This window comes from Macrobrachium nipponense, chromosome 48, assembly GCF_015104395.2.
Source record: "Macrobrachium nipponense isolate FS-2020 chromosome 48, ASM1510439v2, whole genome shotgun sequence".
NCBI lineage: Eukaryota > Metazoa > Arthropoda > Malacostraca > Decapoda > Palaemonidae > Macrobrachium > Macrobrachium nipponense.
Genome location: NC_087223.1, coordinates 18,377,864 through 18,395,831, shown reverse-complemented (window position 1 = coordinate 18,395,831; position 17,968 = coordinate 18,377,864). Strand labels below are relative to the sequence as shown.

The 17,968-nt window shown below is 46.5% G+C and overlaps 1 protein-coding gene across 1 annotated transcript in view; it reads right to left on the bottom strand.

The window, feature by feature from the left end:
• Positions 1–17,742, bottom strand: part of LOC135205068 (serine incorporator 1-like) — a 57,430-nt gene extending 39,688 nt beyond the window's left edge. The window contains exons 1-4 of the mRNA XM_064235344.1: positions 17,567–17,742; positions 15,310–15,477; positions 13,813–13,948; positions 12,945–13,073 (exon numbers count right to left, since the gene is read on the bottom strand). Coding sequence (XP_064091414.1) covers positions 12,945–13,073; positions 13,813–13,948; positions 15,310–15,477; positions 17,567–17,626 — 493 coding nt within the window. The 5' untranslated portion in view covers positions 17,627–17,742. The remainder of the gene's footprint in view (positions 1–12,944; positions 13,074–13,812; positions 13,949–15,309; positions 15,478–17,566) is intronic.
• Positions 17,743–17,968: the final 226 nt, after the last annotated feature.

The following is a 17,968-nucleotide window of genomic DNA, read 5'->3' as shown; positions in this document are numbered from 1 at the left end:
CCTAGCCTTGCCGCTCGCCTGGGGCGAGAGGCTCGGCTGAGAACGTCGACGCTGATCTCTAGCGTCAAGCGAGCTGTTGCTGGTTACCGTCTCCGCCCGGTCCCGATGGGAGCGGCATCAGGTGACCTTGCTAGGCTCGCTGTCGCGGTGAGACCGGCGAGCGTCCTCTCGGCGCGTCGAAGCCGCTGGTACAGCCGTGGCTGGTAACCCCCGACGGCCCGCGGGGGACCCCTTCCTCGCCTCAACCCGTGGCTGGTCAGCGACCGTCACGTCAACCCTAGCAGCCAGCTGGTCGCTGCGAGAGCGTCCACTGGCCTGGCTGAGAGTCGTTCTGCACGACACTCGCCAGTCTTCTGCTCAGCGCTTTGGTCTTGACGGCGAGCGAGCTCGGGTGTCAAGACTTTGGCTGGACGGTCTCCCGCGGGAGACCGTCCACTCGGTACTTCTCGCTAACGAGAAGCCGAGGCGGATCCTGGTTTAGCGGCAGAAACCGCTAGAACCAGGCGAGGAAGTTGGCCAGCCGGAAAGCTGGTACCCCCCTTCCTCTGGTCCCCGTCTTCTTCTCCTTGGTAGAAGAAAAGACGGGTGCCCTGTTCCCGAGGGAGAGCAGGAGGACCAGCAGAAGAAGCTCCCCGAATCGCCGGAGCGAGACGGGCCCTTAGAAGGTCCCGAAGGAGCCTTCTTAGGGGGAAAACCCGGGTTACCAGCTGGTCGCTGCAAGAGCGGCCGCTGGCCTGGCAAGAGTCACCTGAGCGTCTCTCACCAGCTTCTGCTCTGTGCCGCGTCTTGGCGCCGAGCGAACTCTGGCGCCGAAACTTGGCTGCACGGTCTCCCGAGGGAGAACGTACACTCGGGATCTCTCGCGAACGAGAGACCGAGCCGGAACCTGACGTAGCGGCATCGCCGCTAGCACCAGGCGAGGAAGTACCAGAGCTAACCGATACTCCTCTGTCCCCGTCTTATACTCTTCCTTACGGAAGGGGAGACGGGCCCCGCTCCCGAAGAGCAGGAGGACCAGCAGAAGGACCCCCCGTCCCACCGGGGTGGACGGGCCCTTAGAAAAGTTCCCGGAGGAGACATCTTAGGGGGAAGAAGCGCCCTTCTTCTTTCTTCCTTCTGGCTTATTTGGCCTTGGATCGAAGGAAGAGGCAGGCCGGGCAGAAACGATGAGGGGGGACGAAGATGACAGCTTTCCCCTCTTCCTTCTTCTTCTTCGGCTATGGGCTTGGAAGTCGGAAGGGGGAAGATGGCAGCAAGCAGACGATGAGACGAAGATGACAGCTTCCTCTTCTCCTCTTCCTCGTCAGCTCACGCAGGGACAGTCCAGGTCCTCCATAACAGGCCGGAGCCGGGGCTATTGACCGAAGCAACACGGCCCGACTGCACCTGTCCGGAAGGACCTGGGACTGGGAAGACACACCGTGGGCAGGACCCATCATGGACAGGCGCAGGAACCAGGAGAGACAGGAACAGCAACCAGCTTAGGAGCGGCAGGAACAGCGGCAGCGGTAGACCCAGAAGGGACAGCCAAGCCAACAGCGGGAATCACATTAGCGGCAGGTACGGCAGGCCCCAGCGATCGCCTCGTAGAATCATCGGCAGTCAGCGGAACCTGGGTACTGGCGGCCGGTCCAGGGGCGAGCTTCTGGAACAGCGGAAGTCTGGGCAGGCAACACGAAGAAAACAGGCGCGGCGGCAACACCCCCTCGGTACGGCGGCGCCCTAGTAGCGGCAGACGGCGTCACCGACACAGCAATGGGGAGTGTATAGACCAAGGAGGGGGGGAGCAGCAAATAAGCGGCCGTGGTAGTAGTGGAGACCGCCCCAGACCTCGCTAGACGCTGCAGCAGCCCGTGGATGCTAGGCACGCCCTGCCGCCGCGGTGGTTCCATACCTGTCCAAGGTCGTCTCTCCCGGATTCGGATGTAGCACCTGCGGTAACATAGATAGATTAGTAAGAGGGGTTCCTCACGCACGGGGGGAAGACATGCCCCATCCCGAACGCAAGGAAGACCCCAAATACAAATACAACGAAGAAGCTGAGCGGGGGCAGGAAGGAAGACGAAGAATCGGATACCAAGGGAGTCGCGGGAGAGCTTTCGACGACTTCCTGGCAGACCTTCGCTTCCCCTACCCCCGCACAGCAGTGAAAAGTAATATGAAAATGAAACAGAATACTGCCCTTGCGATTCACTTCATAGAACTTAAGGGGAAAGATCAATTCCCGGGTAAGAACGGAAACTTGATCCAAATAATATGATGCTATCATAAAATATATGAAAATGAAAAACAGAATACTGCACTTGCGATTTCACTTTCAAATAAAATAATCGTAAGGATCAATTCCCGGGTAAGAACGAAAATTGATCCAAATAAATTTCATGCATAAATAAATGAAAATCAAATAAATAAAGAAAAGAAAAGAATATTGCAATTGTGAATCCACTTCATTGCATTCTATATACAAAAATAAAAGGCTCGTGCTGAGCGCAATCACACTCTGGTAACGAACGCACAGGGCAAAAATATAATGAAAAGAGTACTTACATTTTTCAATTACACACTTTCGCCCAAAATACATGACTCGGCGCGAGAGCGCCCGCCCTCGGCACCGAGACATAATTCAAGGGTTCAATTCATGAAAAGAGAGGAAATCGCCGCATCTACGGCGATAGCTCCATGTTGGTTCATAATTAAGTAATGAAAATGAAAACAGTGTACTTACAGTTTCATTTTCAAGTCAAACAAACCATTAGTAGAAAACACAATATAAACAAAGCATACGACGATGAAGCGGGCAGAGAGCGATGACGAACACGTCCTTCACACCCGCGGCCGAAAGCAAAAAGTGATTTGTTTACCTCCCAGTCGCGCGCGCGACTGTCGGACAAGCAGTTAACTACCGTTCTCCCCTTCCCCTTGTTCGAAGCTTACGACCGTTCCAGCTGCCGCTAGCTACTTCCTTCCTATTGTTAAAGGACCGATGGTTTGTATTACGTATCGGAACAAACCCCGGTTACCAGCTGGTCGCTGCGAGAGCGGCCGCTGGCCTGGCGAGTGTCACCTGAGCGGTTCTCGCCAGCCTTCTGCTCCGTGCCGTGGTCTTGGCGCCGAGCGAACTCTGGCGCCGAAACTTTGGCTGCACGGTCTCCCGAGGGAGAGCGTACACTCGGGATCTCCCTCGAAAACGAGAGACCGAGCCGGAACCTGGCGTAGCGGCATCGCCGCTAGCACCAGGCGAGGAAATACCAGAGCTAACCGATACTCCTCTGGTCCCCGTCTATCTCTTCCTTACGGAAGGGGAGACGGGCCCCGCTCCCGAAGGCAGAAAAGGCAGCAGGAGGACCAGCAAAGGAACCCCCCGTCCCACGAGGTGGGACGGGCCCTTAGAAGTTCCCGAAGGAGACTTCTTAGGGGGGGGGAGGCAGCCTTCTTCTTCTTCGGCTTATGGGCCTTTAGAAGTCGAAGGGAAGAGGCAGCAGCAGACGAAGACGAAGATGACACCTTCCTCTTCTTCGTCAGCTCACGCAGGACAGTCGCAGGTCCTCCATCCAGGCCGGAGTCGGGCCTATTGCCGAAGCAACACGGCCCGACTGCAACCTGTCCGGAAGGACCTGGGACTGGGGAAGACACACCATGGGCAGGACCAGCATGGACAGGCGCAGGAACCAGGAGCGACAGGAACAGCAACCAGCTCAGGAGCGGCAGGAACAGCGGCAGCGGTAAACACAGAAGGGACAGCCAAGCCAGTAGCGGGAACCACATCAGCGACAGGTACCCTCGGCAGGCCCAGCGATCGCCTCGTTAGAATCATCGGCAGCCAGCGGGAACCTGGTACTGGCGGCCGGTCAGGGGCGAGCTGCTGGAACAGCGAAGTCTGGGGCAGGCAACACGAAGAAAAACATAGGCGGCGGCGGCATACCCCTCCTGCTGGTACGGCGGGGCGACGGCCTAGAAGCGCAGACGGCGTCACGACACAGCATGGGGAGTGTAGACCAGCGGGGGGAAGCAGCATAAGCGGCCGTGAAGATTGTAGTGGAGACCGCTCCAAGGTCACCGCCCCAGACCTTCGCTAGACGCTGCAGCAAGATCGTGGATGCTAGGCACGCCCTGCAGCCACAGTGGCCCCCATACCTGTCCCAAAAGGGTCGTCTCCCACGGATGTAGCACCTGCGGTAGCACAGACAGATTAGTAAGAGGGGTTCCCTCACGCACGGGGGGGAGACATGCCCATCCCGAACGGAAGGAAGACCCCAAATACCATCCATACGAGGTGAAGCTGAGCGGGGGCAGGAAAGAAGACGAAGAATCGGATACCAAGGGAGTCGCGGGAGAGCTTTCCGACGACTTCCTGGCAGACCTTCGCTTCCCCTACCCCCGCACAGCAGTGAAAAGTAATTATGAAAATGAAACAGAATACTGCACTTGCGATTCACTTCATAGAACTTAAAGGGGGAAAGATCAATTCCCGGGTAAGAGCGGAAACTTGATCCATAATAATATGATGCTATCATAAATATATATGAAAATGAACAATACTGCACTTGCGATTTTCACTTGCACAGCAATAAATCGTAAGGATTAATTCCGGGTAAGAGCGGAATTGATCCAAAATTAAATTGATGCAATTAATAAATGAAAATGAAAAGAAAACTGCATTGCGAATTCCCCGCGCCTTTCATTGCATTCTATTCATACAAAATAAGAGGCTCGTGCCGAGCGCAATCAAGCTCTCGGCAACGAACGCACAGGGAAAAATATAATGAAAAAGAGTACTTACATCTTTCAATTACACACTTTCTTTCGCCCAAAATACATGACTCGGCGCGAGGGTGCGCCCGCCCTCGGCACCGAGACAATTAATTACAAGTCAATTTTCATGAAAAATAAGAGCGGAAATCGCCGCCTCTACGGCGATAGCTCCATGTTGATTCATAATTAAGTAATGAAAATGAAAACAGTGTACTTACAGTTTCATTTTCAAGATCAAACAAACCATTAGTAGAAAACACAATATAAACAAAGCATACGACGATGAAACGGGCAGAGAGCGATGACGAACACGTCCTTCACACCCGCGGCCGAAAGCAAAAGTGATTCTTCACCTCTCGGGCGCGCGCACGATCGGACAAGCAGTTAACTAATGTTCTCCCCTTGTTCGAAGCTTACGACCGTCCCAGCTGCCGCTAGTTACCTTCCTATTGTTAAAGGACCGAGGGTTTGTATTACGTATCGGAACAAGTGATAATTGGAGTAAGGGAAAGTTGAAGAAGCTAAACAGTCATGTGGGAATAAACCAACCATCTAAACGTGATTTAAATTCGCATGTCATTAAAATGAAGGTGTTTCTCATGAAAGTAGTATTCTGCTCTAATTATGATCTCAGGTAAACATAGCATGAAAAAAGATCAGGTCACGTGAAATTATTACGAGTGCCAAAAACACTAGTACTACTGTATTAGTACAGGAGGGTTGAGAGAGCACGTCACAACTCCCAGGACATTATGTACCTTCCTAAAGCTCGGATTAAGGTACAATACTTTCAATCTGCATACTGACACAAGGACCAATGTAAGTAAAGCCATTCCCAGGATAAATGATGGCAAATTGAAAGCCTTTTTACAAATATGTAATTAATGACAAAGGTACTAAAACATAAAACGGAAACTTAATATAGAAAATCACTGGGGTCTAGTGTATAGAGCAGGATATAAAATGGAAAAACTTTTTTGACCTGTACTCGATTCAAACTGATATTTTTCTAGGCAAACGTCAATGAGTAGGATACCAATGTCTTCATGACTCACAGGGACTCAAGATACAAGGAAGATAAACCATGAAGACTGGAATCTTGCCATAAAGATAAATAACAAATGGCTTCTAAGAATTTCTTTTTGTATATTGAGTACACTGATGCTGTATAATATATAAACAAGAATTATTTTCCACTAGAACGACAGGGAAACCACACTGTATAACTGATTTAGTATAACTTCATCACCATACTTGTAACAGACTACATGCAGTCCCCGGGTTACGACGTTGGCTTACGATGTTCCAAGGTTAAGGCGCTTTTCAATTATTTTCATAAGAAATTATTTCCAGGGTTACGACGCCTACAACACTGATCTGGCAGATGAAATATGACACCAAAAACGCAAAATAATCAACATTCGAAGTTTTTTTTGATGAAAAATGCAATAAGAATACAGTTTACATAGTTTTCAATGCACCCAAAGCATTAAAATGATATTGTTATTTTACAATAAAGTTTTGTACATACTTACCTGGCAGACATATACTTAGCTTACGTCTCTGACGTCACGACAGAATTCAAATCTCGCGGCTAACGCGACAGGTAGGTCAGGTGATCTACCTTACCCGCCGCTGGGAAGCGGGTGTAAGAACCAACATACCTTTCTTGCCAGATTTTTTCTCTCTTATACCTGTCTCCTGAGGGGAGGCTGGGCGGGCCATCAATCGTATATGTCTGCCAGGTAAGTATGTACAAAACTTTATTGTAAAATAACAATATCATTTTTGTACATGAACTTTCCTGTCAGACATATACTTAGCTGATTGACACCCTTGGTGGAGGGTACAAGACAGAAAATAACAAAGAAAAGGTAAACAACACCTGTTGTAGGATAAAAATAACCTTGGTTCTTACCTGTTTAGGCTGAAGACTTCATAGATACTGTCTATTAGTCTGCATAGCCATAAGAGCTACAGCGAGGGCGTGACCTACAGCTGAAAAGACTCTTTGGGTCTACTAACGGGACTTGATATCCGCTTACTTAGTAGAATCCAAGTCGGATCATGTCAATGGGGGTTCGCCCACTTCTATGACAGAACCTGACCACTACCAACGCAGGGAGCTTCAAACCAAATCCGATCACCTAACCAAACTAAAGTTATTAGTATTACGAAACGAAAAAAGATGCCTACCTGCATCATTTTTCATACAACCATATGAACTCAATTAACAAAAACAAGGGAAAAAACTACTAAGGATATGTTCCAGCTCCCTGCCCCAGCACCGAATCCGCCGATACGTACGGGCCTAACGCGAAGCACTCGTCATACGTAATACTGACGTCTTTTAGGTAGTGGTTGGCGAATACTGAATTACATCTCCAGAATGTAGTTTTCATCAGATTCTGAAGAGACATATTCTTCTTAAAGGCCAAGGAAGTGGCAATTGCTCTCACTTCATGAGCCTTGACTTTTACGGAGCTTGAAATGTTCTTCATTACAAGATCTATGTGCTTCTTTCACAACACTTCTAATGAAGAAAGACAGCGCATTTTTCGACCAATGGTCTTGCTGGGGTCCTTTACAGAGCACCATAGTCTGTCCTCAATGCCCTTAAGGGTTTTCTTCTTCTTTGAAGGTAGTATTTTAAACTCCTAACAGGGCAAAGAGTTCTTTCAGGTTCTTCCCTACTAGGGCAGATAAACCACGAACCTCAAAGTTCCTTGGCCAAGGATTTGAGGGGTTCTCATTTTTTGCTAAAAACGAAGGAAGGAAGGAACAAACCACGGAATCTCCTTTGAAACCTACCCTTCCTTCTAGGGCATGAATCTCACTAACCCTTTTAGCGGATGCTAAAGCCATGAGAAAAGAGAGCTTTCCTCGTGAGATCTTTGAAGGAGGCTAAATGTGGTGGTTCAAACCTAGCGGACCTCAGGAAACGAAGAACCACATCCAGATTCCAACTTGGAACTTCGTTCGAAGTTTTCTTGGAAGATTCAAAAGATCTTAATAGATCATGAAGATCTTTGTTATTCGCAAGATCTAAATTCCTATGTCTGAACACCGCAGCCAGCATGCTTCGGTATCCTTTGATAGTAGATACTGCCAAACCGCATTTTTCTCTGAGGAAAACTAGGAAATCTGCTATCTGAGTCACAGAGGTACTGGAAGAGGAAAACTTCTGTTCGTTCCTGCACCACCGGCGAAAGACGTCCCACTTCGACTGGTAGACTTTAAGGGTCGAAGGTCTTCTAGCTGAGGCGATAGCCTTAGCAGCTTTTGTCGAAAACCCCTTCGCTCTGACAAGACTTTTGACAGTCGAAAGCCAGTCAGATTGAGAGCGGGGAGGTTTCTGTGATACCTGTCGAAGTGGGGTTGTTTGAGCAAATCTTGTCCTTTTGTGGAAGTGCTCTTGGAAAGTCCACCAACCATTCCAGTACCTCTGTGAACCAATCTTGGGCGGGCCAGAACGGAGCTACTAGCGTCATTCTTGTCATCTCCGAGAAAGCAAATTTCTTGAGGGTTTGTCCCAGTACTTTGAAGGGGGGAAAGGCGTAGACGTCTAGACCTGTCCAATCTAGGAGAAACGCATCCACTGATACTGCTCCTGGGTCTGAGATCGGGGAGCAGTAAAGTTCGATTCTTGCGTTCTTTGCTGTTGCAAAGAGATCGATGTGAGGTCTGCCCCATCTTCTCCACAGGTCTTGGCATACCTCTGAGTGGAGGGTCCACTCGGAAGGCAGGAGTTGATTCTTCCTGCTCAGGAGATCGGCCCTGACGTTCCTGATCCCCCTTCCAGGTGCCTGACACTTCTCTTGTCCCGAGCGTCGCTCCCCAACCTGCTTCCGATGCGTCGGAAAACAATACATGGCTGGGGGTTCGGCATGTAAAGAGACATTCCTTCCACAAAACGAAGTGGGTTGTTCCACCACCGAAGGTCTCTCTTGATTCCCCTTGAGATCTTGAAGGAGAACTCCAGATCTAGGGAGAGACGCCTCCAGTTCTGGTATAGGAAGAACTGTAGAGGCCTGAGATGCAACCTCCTAGAGAAACGAATTGCTCCAACGAGGAGGGAGTGTCCCCAGCAGGATCATCCACTCCCTCGCTGTGCATGCATCTTTCTCTAGGAAGGTCGTTATTTTCTCGTAGCAACGAGCTATCCTCTCTGGCGACGGAAAAGCCCGAAAAGCCAGAGAAGCTATCCGAATCCCCAAATAGATCCGCTCTTGACTGGGGATTAATTGAGACTTCTGGAAGTTCACCAGAAGTCCCAGAGAACTTGCCAATGTAAGGGTCTTTTGAAGGTCCTCCAGACATCTTTCTTGAGACTCTGCTCTGATTAGCCAGTCGTCGAGATAAAGCGACACCCTCACTCCCTCCAAATGTAGCCACTTGCGCCACGTTTTTCATTAACCCCGTGAAAACTTGGGGTGCAGTCGATAGGCCGAAGCACAAGGCCTTGAATTGGAAGATGTTTCCTCCCATCATGAATCGTAGATACTTCCGTGAAGAAGGATGGATCGGCACATGAAAGTAAGCGTCCTGAAGGTCTAGAGACACCATCCAGTCCCCTGGACGAAGAGCCGCTAACACTGAGGAAGTTGTCTCCATGGCGAACTTCCTCTTTTCCACAAAGACGTTCAGGGCGCTTACATCCAACACCGGTCTCCATCCTCCTGAGTTCTTCGGAACTAGGAATAGTCTGTTGTAAAAGCCCGCAGAGCGGGAATCTTTCACTAGTTCTATAGCCTCCTTCTCTAGCATGAGCTCTACTGCTAGAGAAAGGGCTTGATTCATGATGGGATCCCTGTACTTGGCTACCAACTCCCTCGGAGTTGTCGTCAATGGTGGTCTTGACGAGAAGGGAATGAGGTATCCTTTGCTGACAATCGATAGGGACCAATTGTCTGCCCCTTTGTGGGCCCAGACGTCGGCAAATTTCAGTAGTCTGGCACCCACTGATGTCTGGAGTCCTTGATCGCTATTTCTTCCCTCTGACTGACCTAGAGAAGGTTTTACCTCTCTTAAAAGGTCTAGTCCCTCTGGTTGCAGAACCTCTGACAGCGGGTCCTCCTCGAAAGGGCTCCTGTCTCAGAGGAGTCTCTTTCTTGGCCTTGGGTTGGAAGACAGAGCGAGGTTTCCTGGCCGCCTGGGCTAACATGTCCTGAGTAGCCTTAGCTGAAAGGGCACTCGAGACATCTTGAATAATCTTCTTGGGGAACAGAAGAGGAGAGAGTTGAGCATACATAAGCGAGGCCCTTTGCGCATGTGAAACTGCCTTCGTGAGAAACGAACAGTAGCACAGACCGTTTCTTAATCACTCCAGCTCCAACAGTGAGGTAGACTTCACTCGATCCGTCTCTCACTGCTTTATCCATGCAAGTGAGGACGCAGTTAAGATCTTCAGGAGACAGAGAATCTGGGGTCTGGGTCTTATTAGCCAGAACACCTAAAGACCAATCAAGGAAGTTGAAAACTTCCAGGACTCGGAACATTCCCTTCAGTAGGTGGTCAAGTTCGTTCATTCCCCACGTAGTCTTGGCGGACAAGAGGGCGGAACGACGAGCAGAATCCACCAATGAAGAGAAGTCCGAGTCCGCAGACGAAGGGAGAGCGAGGCCTAAAGGTTCTCCCGATTCGTACCAGAATCCCAATCTGCCAGTCAGTTTAGACGGAGGGAAAGAAAAAACCGTCTTCCCTTTCTCTTCCTTAGAAAGGAGCCATTCCCCAAAACCTCTAAGCGCCTTCTTCATGGAAACAGTAGGTTTCATCCTTACACAAGACGAAACCTTCGACGTCTTCGAAGTGGAGAATAACGAAAGAGGAGAAGGAGGAGCCACAGGAGAAAGGATATCTCCAAACTCTTGCAGGAGTAACTCTGTCAGCCTCTTATAGGAGGAAACAGAGGAGTCTTTTGGTCCTTCTTCTTCTGAGGGGTCCTGTTCTTCCTGAGCTGAAGAGCCCTCATGATCCTTAGAGGCGCGATTATTCTTAAAAGATTCTCTAGAGGAAGTAAGACGTATACGTCTTGGAGACAATGCTTCAGAAATGTGTCTACTTGCAACATCCTTCTTGTCTGGAGGAGTGCGTTTCCCAGATTCTTGGAGCCTAACAGGAGTAAGTCGGCTGTCAGGCGCAGAGCGCCTGTTTGAAGAAGAACTTCTATCAGGCTCTTGGCGCCTATCCAAAGGAGAGCGGCTACCAGGCGAACAGCGCCTGCCATACGAGAAGCGCCTATCAGGCTCTTGGCGCCTGAACCGAGGCGAGAGGATCTCTGGCGACGAGCGCCTACTAGGTGAGCGCCTACAAGGGGAGAAGCGCCTGCTAGGCTCTCGGCGCCTGACTCGAGGAGAGTGAAAGTCAGGAGAAGAGCGCCTGCCAGGAGAAACGCGCCTAACAAGCTCTTGACGCCTGTCCAGCGAAGGGCGCCTGTCCGATTTAGGGCGCTTGTCAACTGGAGAGTGTAGGCGAGACGAGGAGCGGCTTACGAGGCGAGTAGCGCCTACTAGGCTCTTGGTGCCTGTCAAGGGGAGCGTCTGTAGGGTGAAGATCTCCTACGCGCAGTTTGCTCCTTGTCCAAAGGAGAAACCTGTCTGTCAGGCGAATGGCGCTTGGACGCAGATGTGATCTTGTCCGAAGCAGAAAGTCTCCTGCGAGAATCCGAATGCACAGGTGAGCGCGCCGCTTCCGTCGAATAGCGAGAGTCAGGAGAGGGGAGCCTGGACTTCTTTACAGGAAGCGAGACGTCCTTCCTACGACGAGAAGACGCAAAGAGAGCCAGCCAGAGCCGAAATCTGCGCCTGAAGGTTAGCCAACACCCTTGCAGGAGAATTCACAAACTCGTGAACAGGTGACGAGGCTCGATCTCCGCTCAAGGAACGATACTCCTGAGATCTCTTACGCTTCTTCGCTTCCACCTCAGGCTCTTCCGAAAAAACTTCAGGGCTGGAAGGGCGGGCGCAAGGAGCGTTCCAGGCTCTCTTCGAAGGGCGCGAAGCTTCCGAAGAGCTCCATCCTCGTTTAGGAGAAGGCGAAGGCGAAGACGAGAAGCATTGGCGTAAAATTTCTCTCTTGGAGCGATCCAAGGTAGCCTGGGAACGATCAACAGGAGCTACCGAGGGGACGCCTGACCGTTGGGGATGCTCCCTAACCTTCCTGCGGGCTTTTCGGGGACTTTCCTCCTCCACTGGACTGGGAGTCTGGAAGAGGTCTAGGCCTGGAAGCATTAGGGAGCCGATCAGACGCACCCTCCACTACACTGGGTTCACTGCACAAATCACTATTGGAATCACTCTTACCTTCTAATTGTTTGATTTTCCTCTCCATACTGCGAATGGTGGCTTTCATGGAGGCCACTTCCGAAGGCGCATCTTCGGCTTCGGTGCAGGGAGCAGGAGCTGAAACTGACAAAGGAGCTACTTCTAAAATAGGATTATCTATATCCAACTCGCTAATACGAGATCTACTACTGCTCCTGGAAGAAGCTTTCCTAACTTTATCCTTTTCAAGCTTCCTCAAGTAGGAAGACAAAGACTTCCATTCATCCTCATTCAGCTTTTCACATTCATTACAAGGATTATTAAAGGTGCATTCATTCCCTCTACACTTCGAACATACCGTGTGAGGGTCTACCACAGCTTTCGGTAGCCTCACCTTACACTCAGTCATACAACAAACTCTAAACATAGCAGTTTTCTTAGTATCAACATCAGACATCATGAATCCAAGAAAAATCCAAAGAAAAGTCCAATAACTGTCCACAAATCGCGAATGCCAGGCCAAAAGATCGGGTACTTCACCAAAAGTCCGTAGAAACAATCCAGGGCGAAAACGAGAAAAGAATCCAACTGTCAAGAGGTACCGACAACAGGTGTGGTCGACACCGACGACAGAAAAAATCTGGCAAGAAAGGTATGTTGGTTCTTACACCCGCTTCCCAGCGGCGGGTAAGGTAGATCACCTGACCTACCTGTCGCGTTAGCCGCGAGTTTTGAATTCTGTCGTGACGTCAGAGACGTAAGCTAAGTATATGTCTGACAGGAAAGTTCATGTACAAAAAGTAAGGTTTTCTTAGAATTTTTGACGATGTTCCAGCTTACAACGCGTCTCAAGAACGGAACCCCTGTCGTAACCCGGGGACTGCCTGTATAACTAAACATAAACCTGCAGTAAACCATAAATCAACATACCTGTGATAAACCAGTCTTGGGGATCTGGGATAAAGAAAGCCCCGATGCAAAACGTCAAGAGGAGTAAGAACTTGTAAAACCACATGCCGTTGTGCAAACCCGCTCGGCAGTCGCGACTACTTGAAACTCCTGTTAAACGAACAAATGATGGGGTGTCAAAATGTAAAGGCACTTATCATTCCTGACATATTCAAGATTACAATCCAAATCTCCCACTGGACTATTTCCATGTTCTATTGAAACAAACCTACTATTTCTACCAATGTCATCATGGTTAATACAATAGAACAAAGGATGAGCAGCTTCTTCTAACATATGAAGCTGTGGTTGAAAGGCAACCAAGGCTTTCCCTGCCAAAAGCTGTTCCTTTTACATCTTTTCATCAATGTCAACAAAGCTAATCAAATCGAAGGGGATTAATAGGACTCCCAAGTAAATGTTCTGCAGTCAGCACAGACACAGCATGACAATGGCTTCCAAATAATTTAACATGAAATGTAAACATACAGAAGCATGTGTGTACTGTACATAGGAACAAGGATCAGTAAATGAATATATACAGGACACTCAACACTACTTGCATGGTGATTTGCAGCTTTGAATGGTAAGGAATCAATAAAGTATAATACGCTAAATGCAAGAAGAGGGATTTTACTAATGTGGGTACCTATAACCGGCCTAAGATATAAAGTGCTTTGAGACCAGTGAGTCATGTTTAATAGATTTTGTGGTGCTAGGCATAGCGCTTTTTGTCAAAAGGTGACCGTATAAGGGCAATTACTACCCCTATGGGGTCTACCGTAACTGGTATGAGCACAAGCTTCGTCATCTTATAACTATTTTCAAAACACACTCAGTTCACACTTACCACAAGTAACTAACATGAGAAGGAAATGATAGCAGGTAAACGCAAACCCTAATCTATACACCGCAACGTATCCGAGAGCATCTTCACACTTATCTCCAGCCCCAAGCCACTCGCAGACTACATTGTCATCTGGAAACTGTGAGCAAAATTAGCAAAATCAAATGACCAGTTAAATGATTATAAATCTTGTAAAATGTTACGAAATACATGTAGTATACAGTAATATCTTTTCTTTACATCACTTATTTCCTAAAGCAATACATTTCAAATGTAAAGCAACTTTATTAATTGCTTTTCCTGATTAACCTCAGGATTGGTCTTCCTTACCTAAAAATGTATTAAAAAGTTTGCATGATATACCAAGTGTTAAAAGCTTTGCGCATTAGAATGAAATTCCAAATTCAAGGCTATGTTGCATTACTCAATAAGTTCAGGAAAGTTATACAATAGAACATATTTATGAAACATTTGTTGAGTGCTAAATAACATAAATCTAGTACTTTATCTGTACAATGGAGTGATCACTGAGTTCCTAAAAAGCCACTTCTACAGAAAATAAATAACAATGCAAAAGACATAATGACTGGTAATAATTGGGTGTTCCTCTAATATTTTGTACACTCCAACACAATGTCTTCTTATATGAATGTTTACTGTAACTTTATCTTTGGCTGAATTGTGGATTAGCTGTCATTTAAAATATCACAAACTCAAACTTGACAAAAACATCATTCACTTGCATCCTTTACTCCATCTTACATTATTGAAGTTTTTACCATTTTTCAGCATTTTCTAAATACAGGCAGTCCCCGGGTTACGACGGTCTCGGCTTACGATGCTTCTCAATTATATTCATCAGACATTATTTCCAGGGTTACGACGCCTACAACGATCATCTGGCAGATGAAATATGACACCAAAAATGCAAAATAATCAATATTTGAAGGTTTTTTTTTTTATGAAAAATGCCATAAGAATGCAGTTTACAAAGTTTTCAATACACCCAAAGCATTAAAAGTAAGGTTTTCTCAGGATTTTTGACAATGTTCCGGCTTACGACGATTTTCGGCTTACGATGCGTCTCAAGAACGGAACCCCCGTCGTAACCTGGGGACTGCCTGTACAGAAGTCTTCATCACTGCTCCTATTGAAATTTTACCCCTCAAAGAAAATCACAGTCGTCCTTGTAATATGTGAAGAAGTAGAAAAGGGCAAAAAATTAATAAAGAATCATAGCCTATGCACTTTAAGGCCTCTTCCACACAGTCAAGCTTTGGTCGACGAACTTTGTTCGATGTGACGTCAGAAGCGGAGAAACTGCGGCAAGGTTCTGACTTTTCTCGCTGTTTCTCCGCTTCTGACGTCACATCGGACAAAGTTCGTCGACCAAAGCTCGACTGTGTGGACGGGCACTAAAGCTTTCCATTAATTCGGAATTAAAATACTTGCAGTTTTTTCTTACACAGTCTTTTCAATCAATTTCCATGGAAAACTTACCAACTCCATAATGCCTTCTTTAACTGGCACGGATATCATGAGGGCCATCACGGCGACACTCATCATTAAGAAGAAGATGTACACCAAACGTGTTGATGTCGACTCCGACACGCTCGGACAAAACCGGCAGCAACAGCGACATGACGACGTTCCACAAAGGCATCCGAACTGAAAAGGACAAGACGAGCTTAACAATTATGTCTAAGATGGTATATCGCCTTGAAACAATGAATGCCAAATACAATGCATGTTGCACGACAAAGACTAGAAGGAAAGCAAAGAAAATCGTGGTGAGAAACACACGACGAAGAGCTAAATCGGATGGGATTCCAGACAGAAAGTACATAATGTAGAATGGAGTGGAGAGATTTCATTTTACATCTAACCCAATAAATGTAAATTCTGACAATTCTTCTTTGAACAAATACCTTTTCTCCCAAAAATATAGTAATACTAAGGGCTTTTAACCTTGAGAAAAAAGCAAAGGATAGGGCTACATGCAAGCTAAAAGCCCCATGGCTGTAACCTTTGGTTCCCACACTCTTAAGACTGTTCACTACCACACCACCGACAAATAATGAATACCATCTTGAACTTGGTAAAAAATTTATTTAGTCTAATATTTAACAAAAAATGTTTCATACACAACCCTCAATTGCTTGACTTTACTTGAGACTAGTTTACTGAAAGAACAACAGCCAAAAAATCAACCACAAAAATATATGAAAATTCTTTAAAAGTGAATTCACTGATAGTGATATGTCCCTGGACCCCTCATCACCATTAATATATTCCCTTAAAATTGTTCTTATACTATAAATAATTAAAATGTTCATGGTACTTCATTAGATCTGCGAAACTGATGAATTTTATATTCAATCTTTACAAATGCTTGTTGAACTGTCTACAATTCCTGTGCACCAAGATGTAACGAACACCAATGAGAAGTTATACATTTTGGATCAAGTTATACATAAGCGAGGTTAGGTTATTACATTACAATGCTTGGGTTATATATATTAAATCATTTCCAACCTAAAGACGCCAGCTTCATACCAGGAGTACTGCCTTATTATGAACGGTGAATTATACTGAATTAACCGTACCCGTTAAAATTCATCGTATCACAACAAAACTTTTAATAATTACTATATGGTGGTTCACTGTATTCGGGGGGATGTGTACCAGACCCCACGTGAATAGAATCCAAAAATTGTTGGAACTCCCATAAAAACAATTGAAACAGCTTATTTTGTTAGTGAAAACTTAAGACAAATTTTTATACCTGGTTTTTTAAAATTTTAATCACACAAAGTGCATTTTATGATGAAACTGATAAAAAACCCAGGAATTTGCAGATATTTCTCAAAGAAAAATACCGCGAATAGGCAAATTTCCCGTGCATAATAGGTAAATATGGTCCCGAGGGAAATCCGCAAATCCAGTAGTCCACGAATCTGGAGAACACAAATACAGGGGCCTGACTGTAGTTCGCCGGCAGTAGAATGAATTTTAAGTGTACAAATGCTATTTAGCAAGCTGTCTTACAATCTATTCCAGACAGATTTGGATGACGGTAAAACCAAACCAACCACGAGGTAATGATTAATACACATTCCTATCCTAAGCTACATTAACCTAATCAGATTACATTACGTCAGGTTAGCCAAAACTTCCTCGCACCCTAAACATAATAGCCTAGCAGGCCTAACCTAACCTAATCCAGACATCAAATATCAAACTGCGGGGTCATGACTAAATTTGGGAGGGGGGGAGGGGGGGGGAAGTTCGCCCCTCTGGTCTGGTAAGGCCAGGGAATCCTAGATAAGGTTAGGTACTGGTAAGCTAGGTCAGGTTAGGTTGTTTTCGTCTGAAATTGCCCCTAAACAGTCAAGTGGTGGACTAGGTCAAGTCAAGTGGTCCTTATGTCTAGAATTAGTCCTGAAAACTGATATATGGGATAAAAATTATGATTAAAATTTTTAGAATAAATTAAATAAAAAAAATAATTGTTCGATGATTTGACCTTAGGTCAAGTTCGTCGACCGAGCCGTAGAAATTAGCTTAATTAAAGGAGTCTAGCTTAGCCTAAGCAATAAATCTAATAGGAAACTACTTTATTTATTAATCCTAAGCCTGATATGTTGAGCTAAATTTAAAATAAATTAAACAAAAATTGAATAAAAGGCTAAATTAACAAAATAGGTAATGACAGTTCGTCGAAAGGGCTGGAGGACCCTCATCTCTTGTATCTCACCTGTGGACGGCAGCAGTTCCTCTCTTCGACGAATTCCTCGTCGCCATACATTGTCGACATGTCGAATATTCCTTTTTTGACGGGGAACACCAAGAGGAACCAGCGGTGGGGGTAAAATGTCAATCGGAGAAGAGAGAGAGGCGGCCGTCGACACACTCATACTGCGACCATTTCCCCCTTCGACCTTTTTGTGTTATTGTCCGTAGATCAGGGTTGTGTATTGCTTTGACCTTTTTGCCATAATTAGGTCAAAAGTATCCATATATATTGAATTATATATGTGAACATAGTATCATTTAAATTTATCTTCAAGAAAATAGCTAATTAATAAAGAAATTATACTTTTATTCAGGTTAAATCTATTGGTTTCGTCTCGATAGATCGACTCGTATTTCCAGGTTC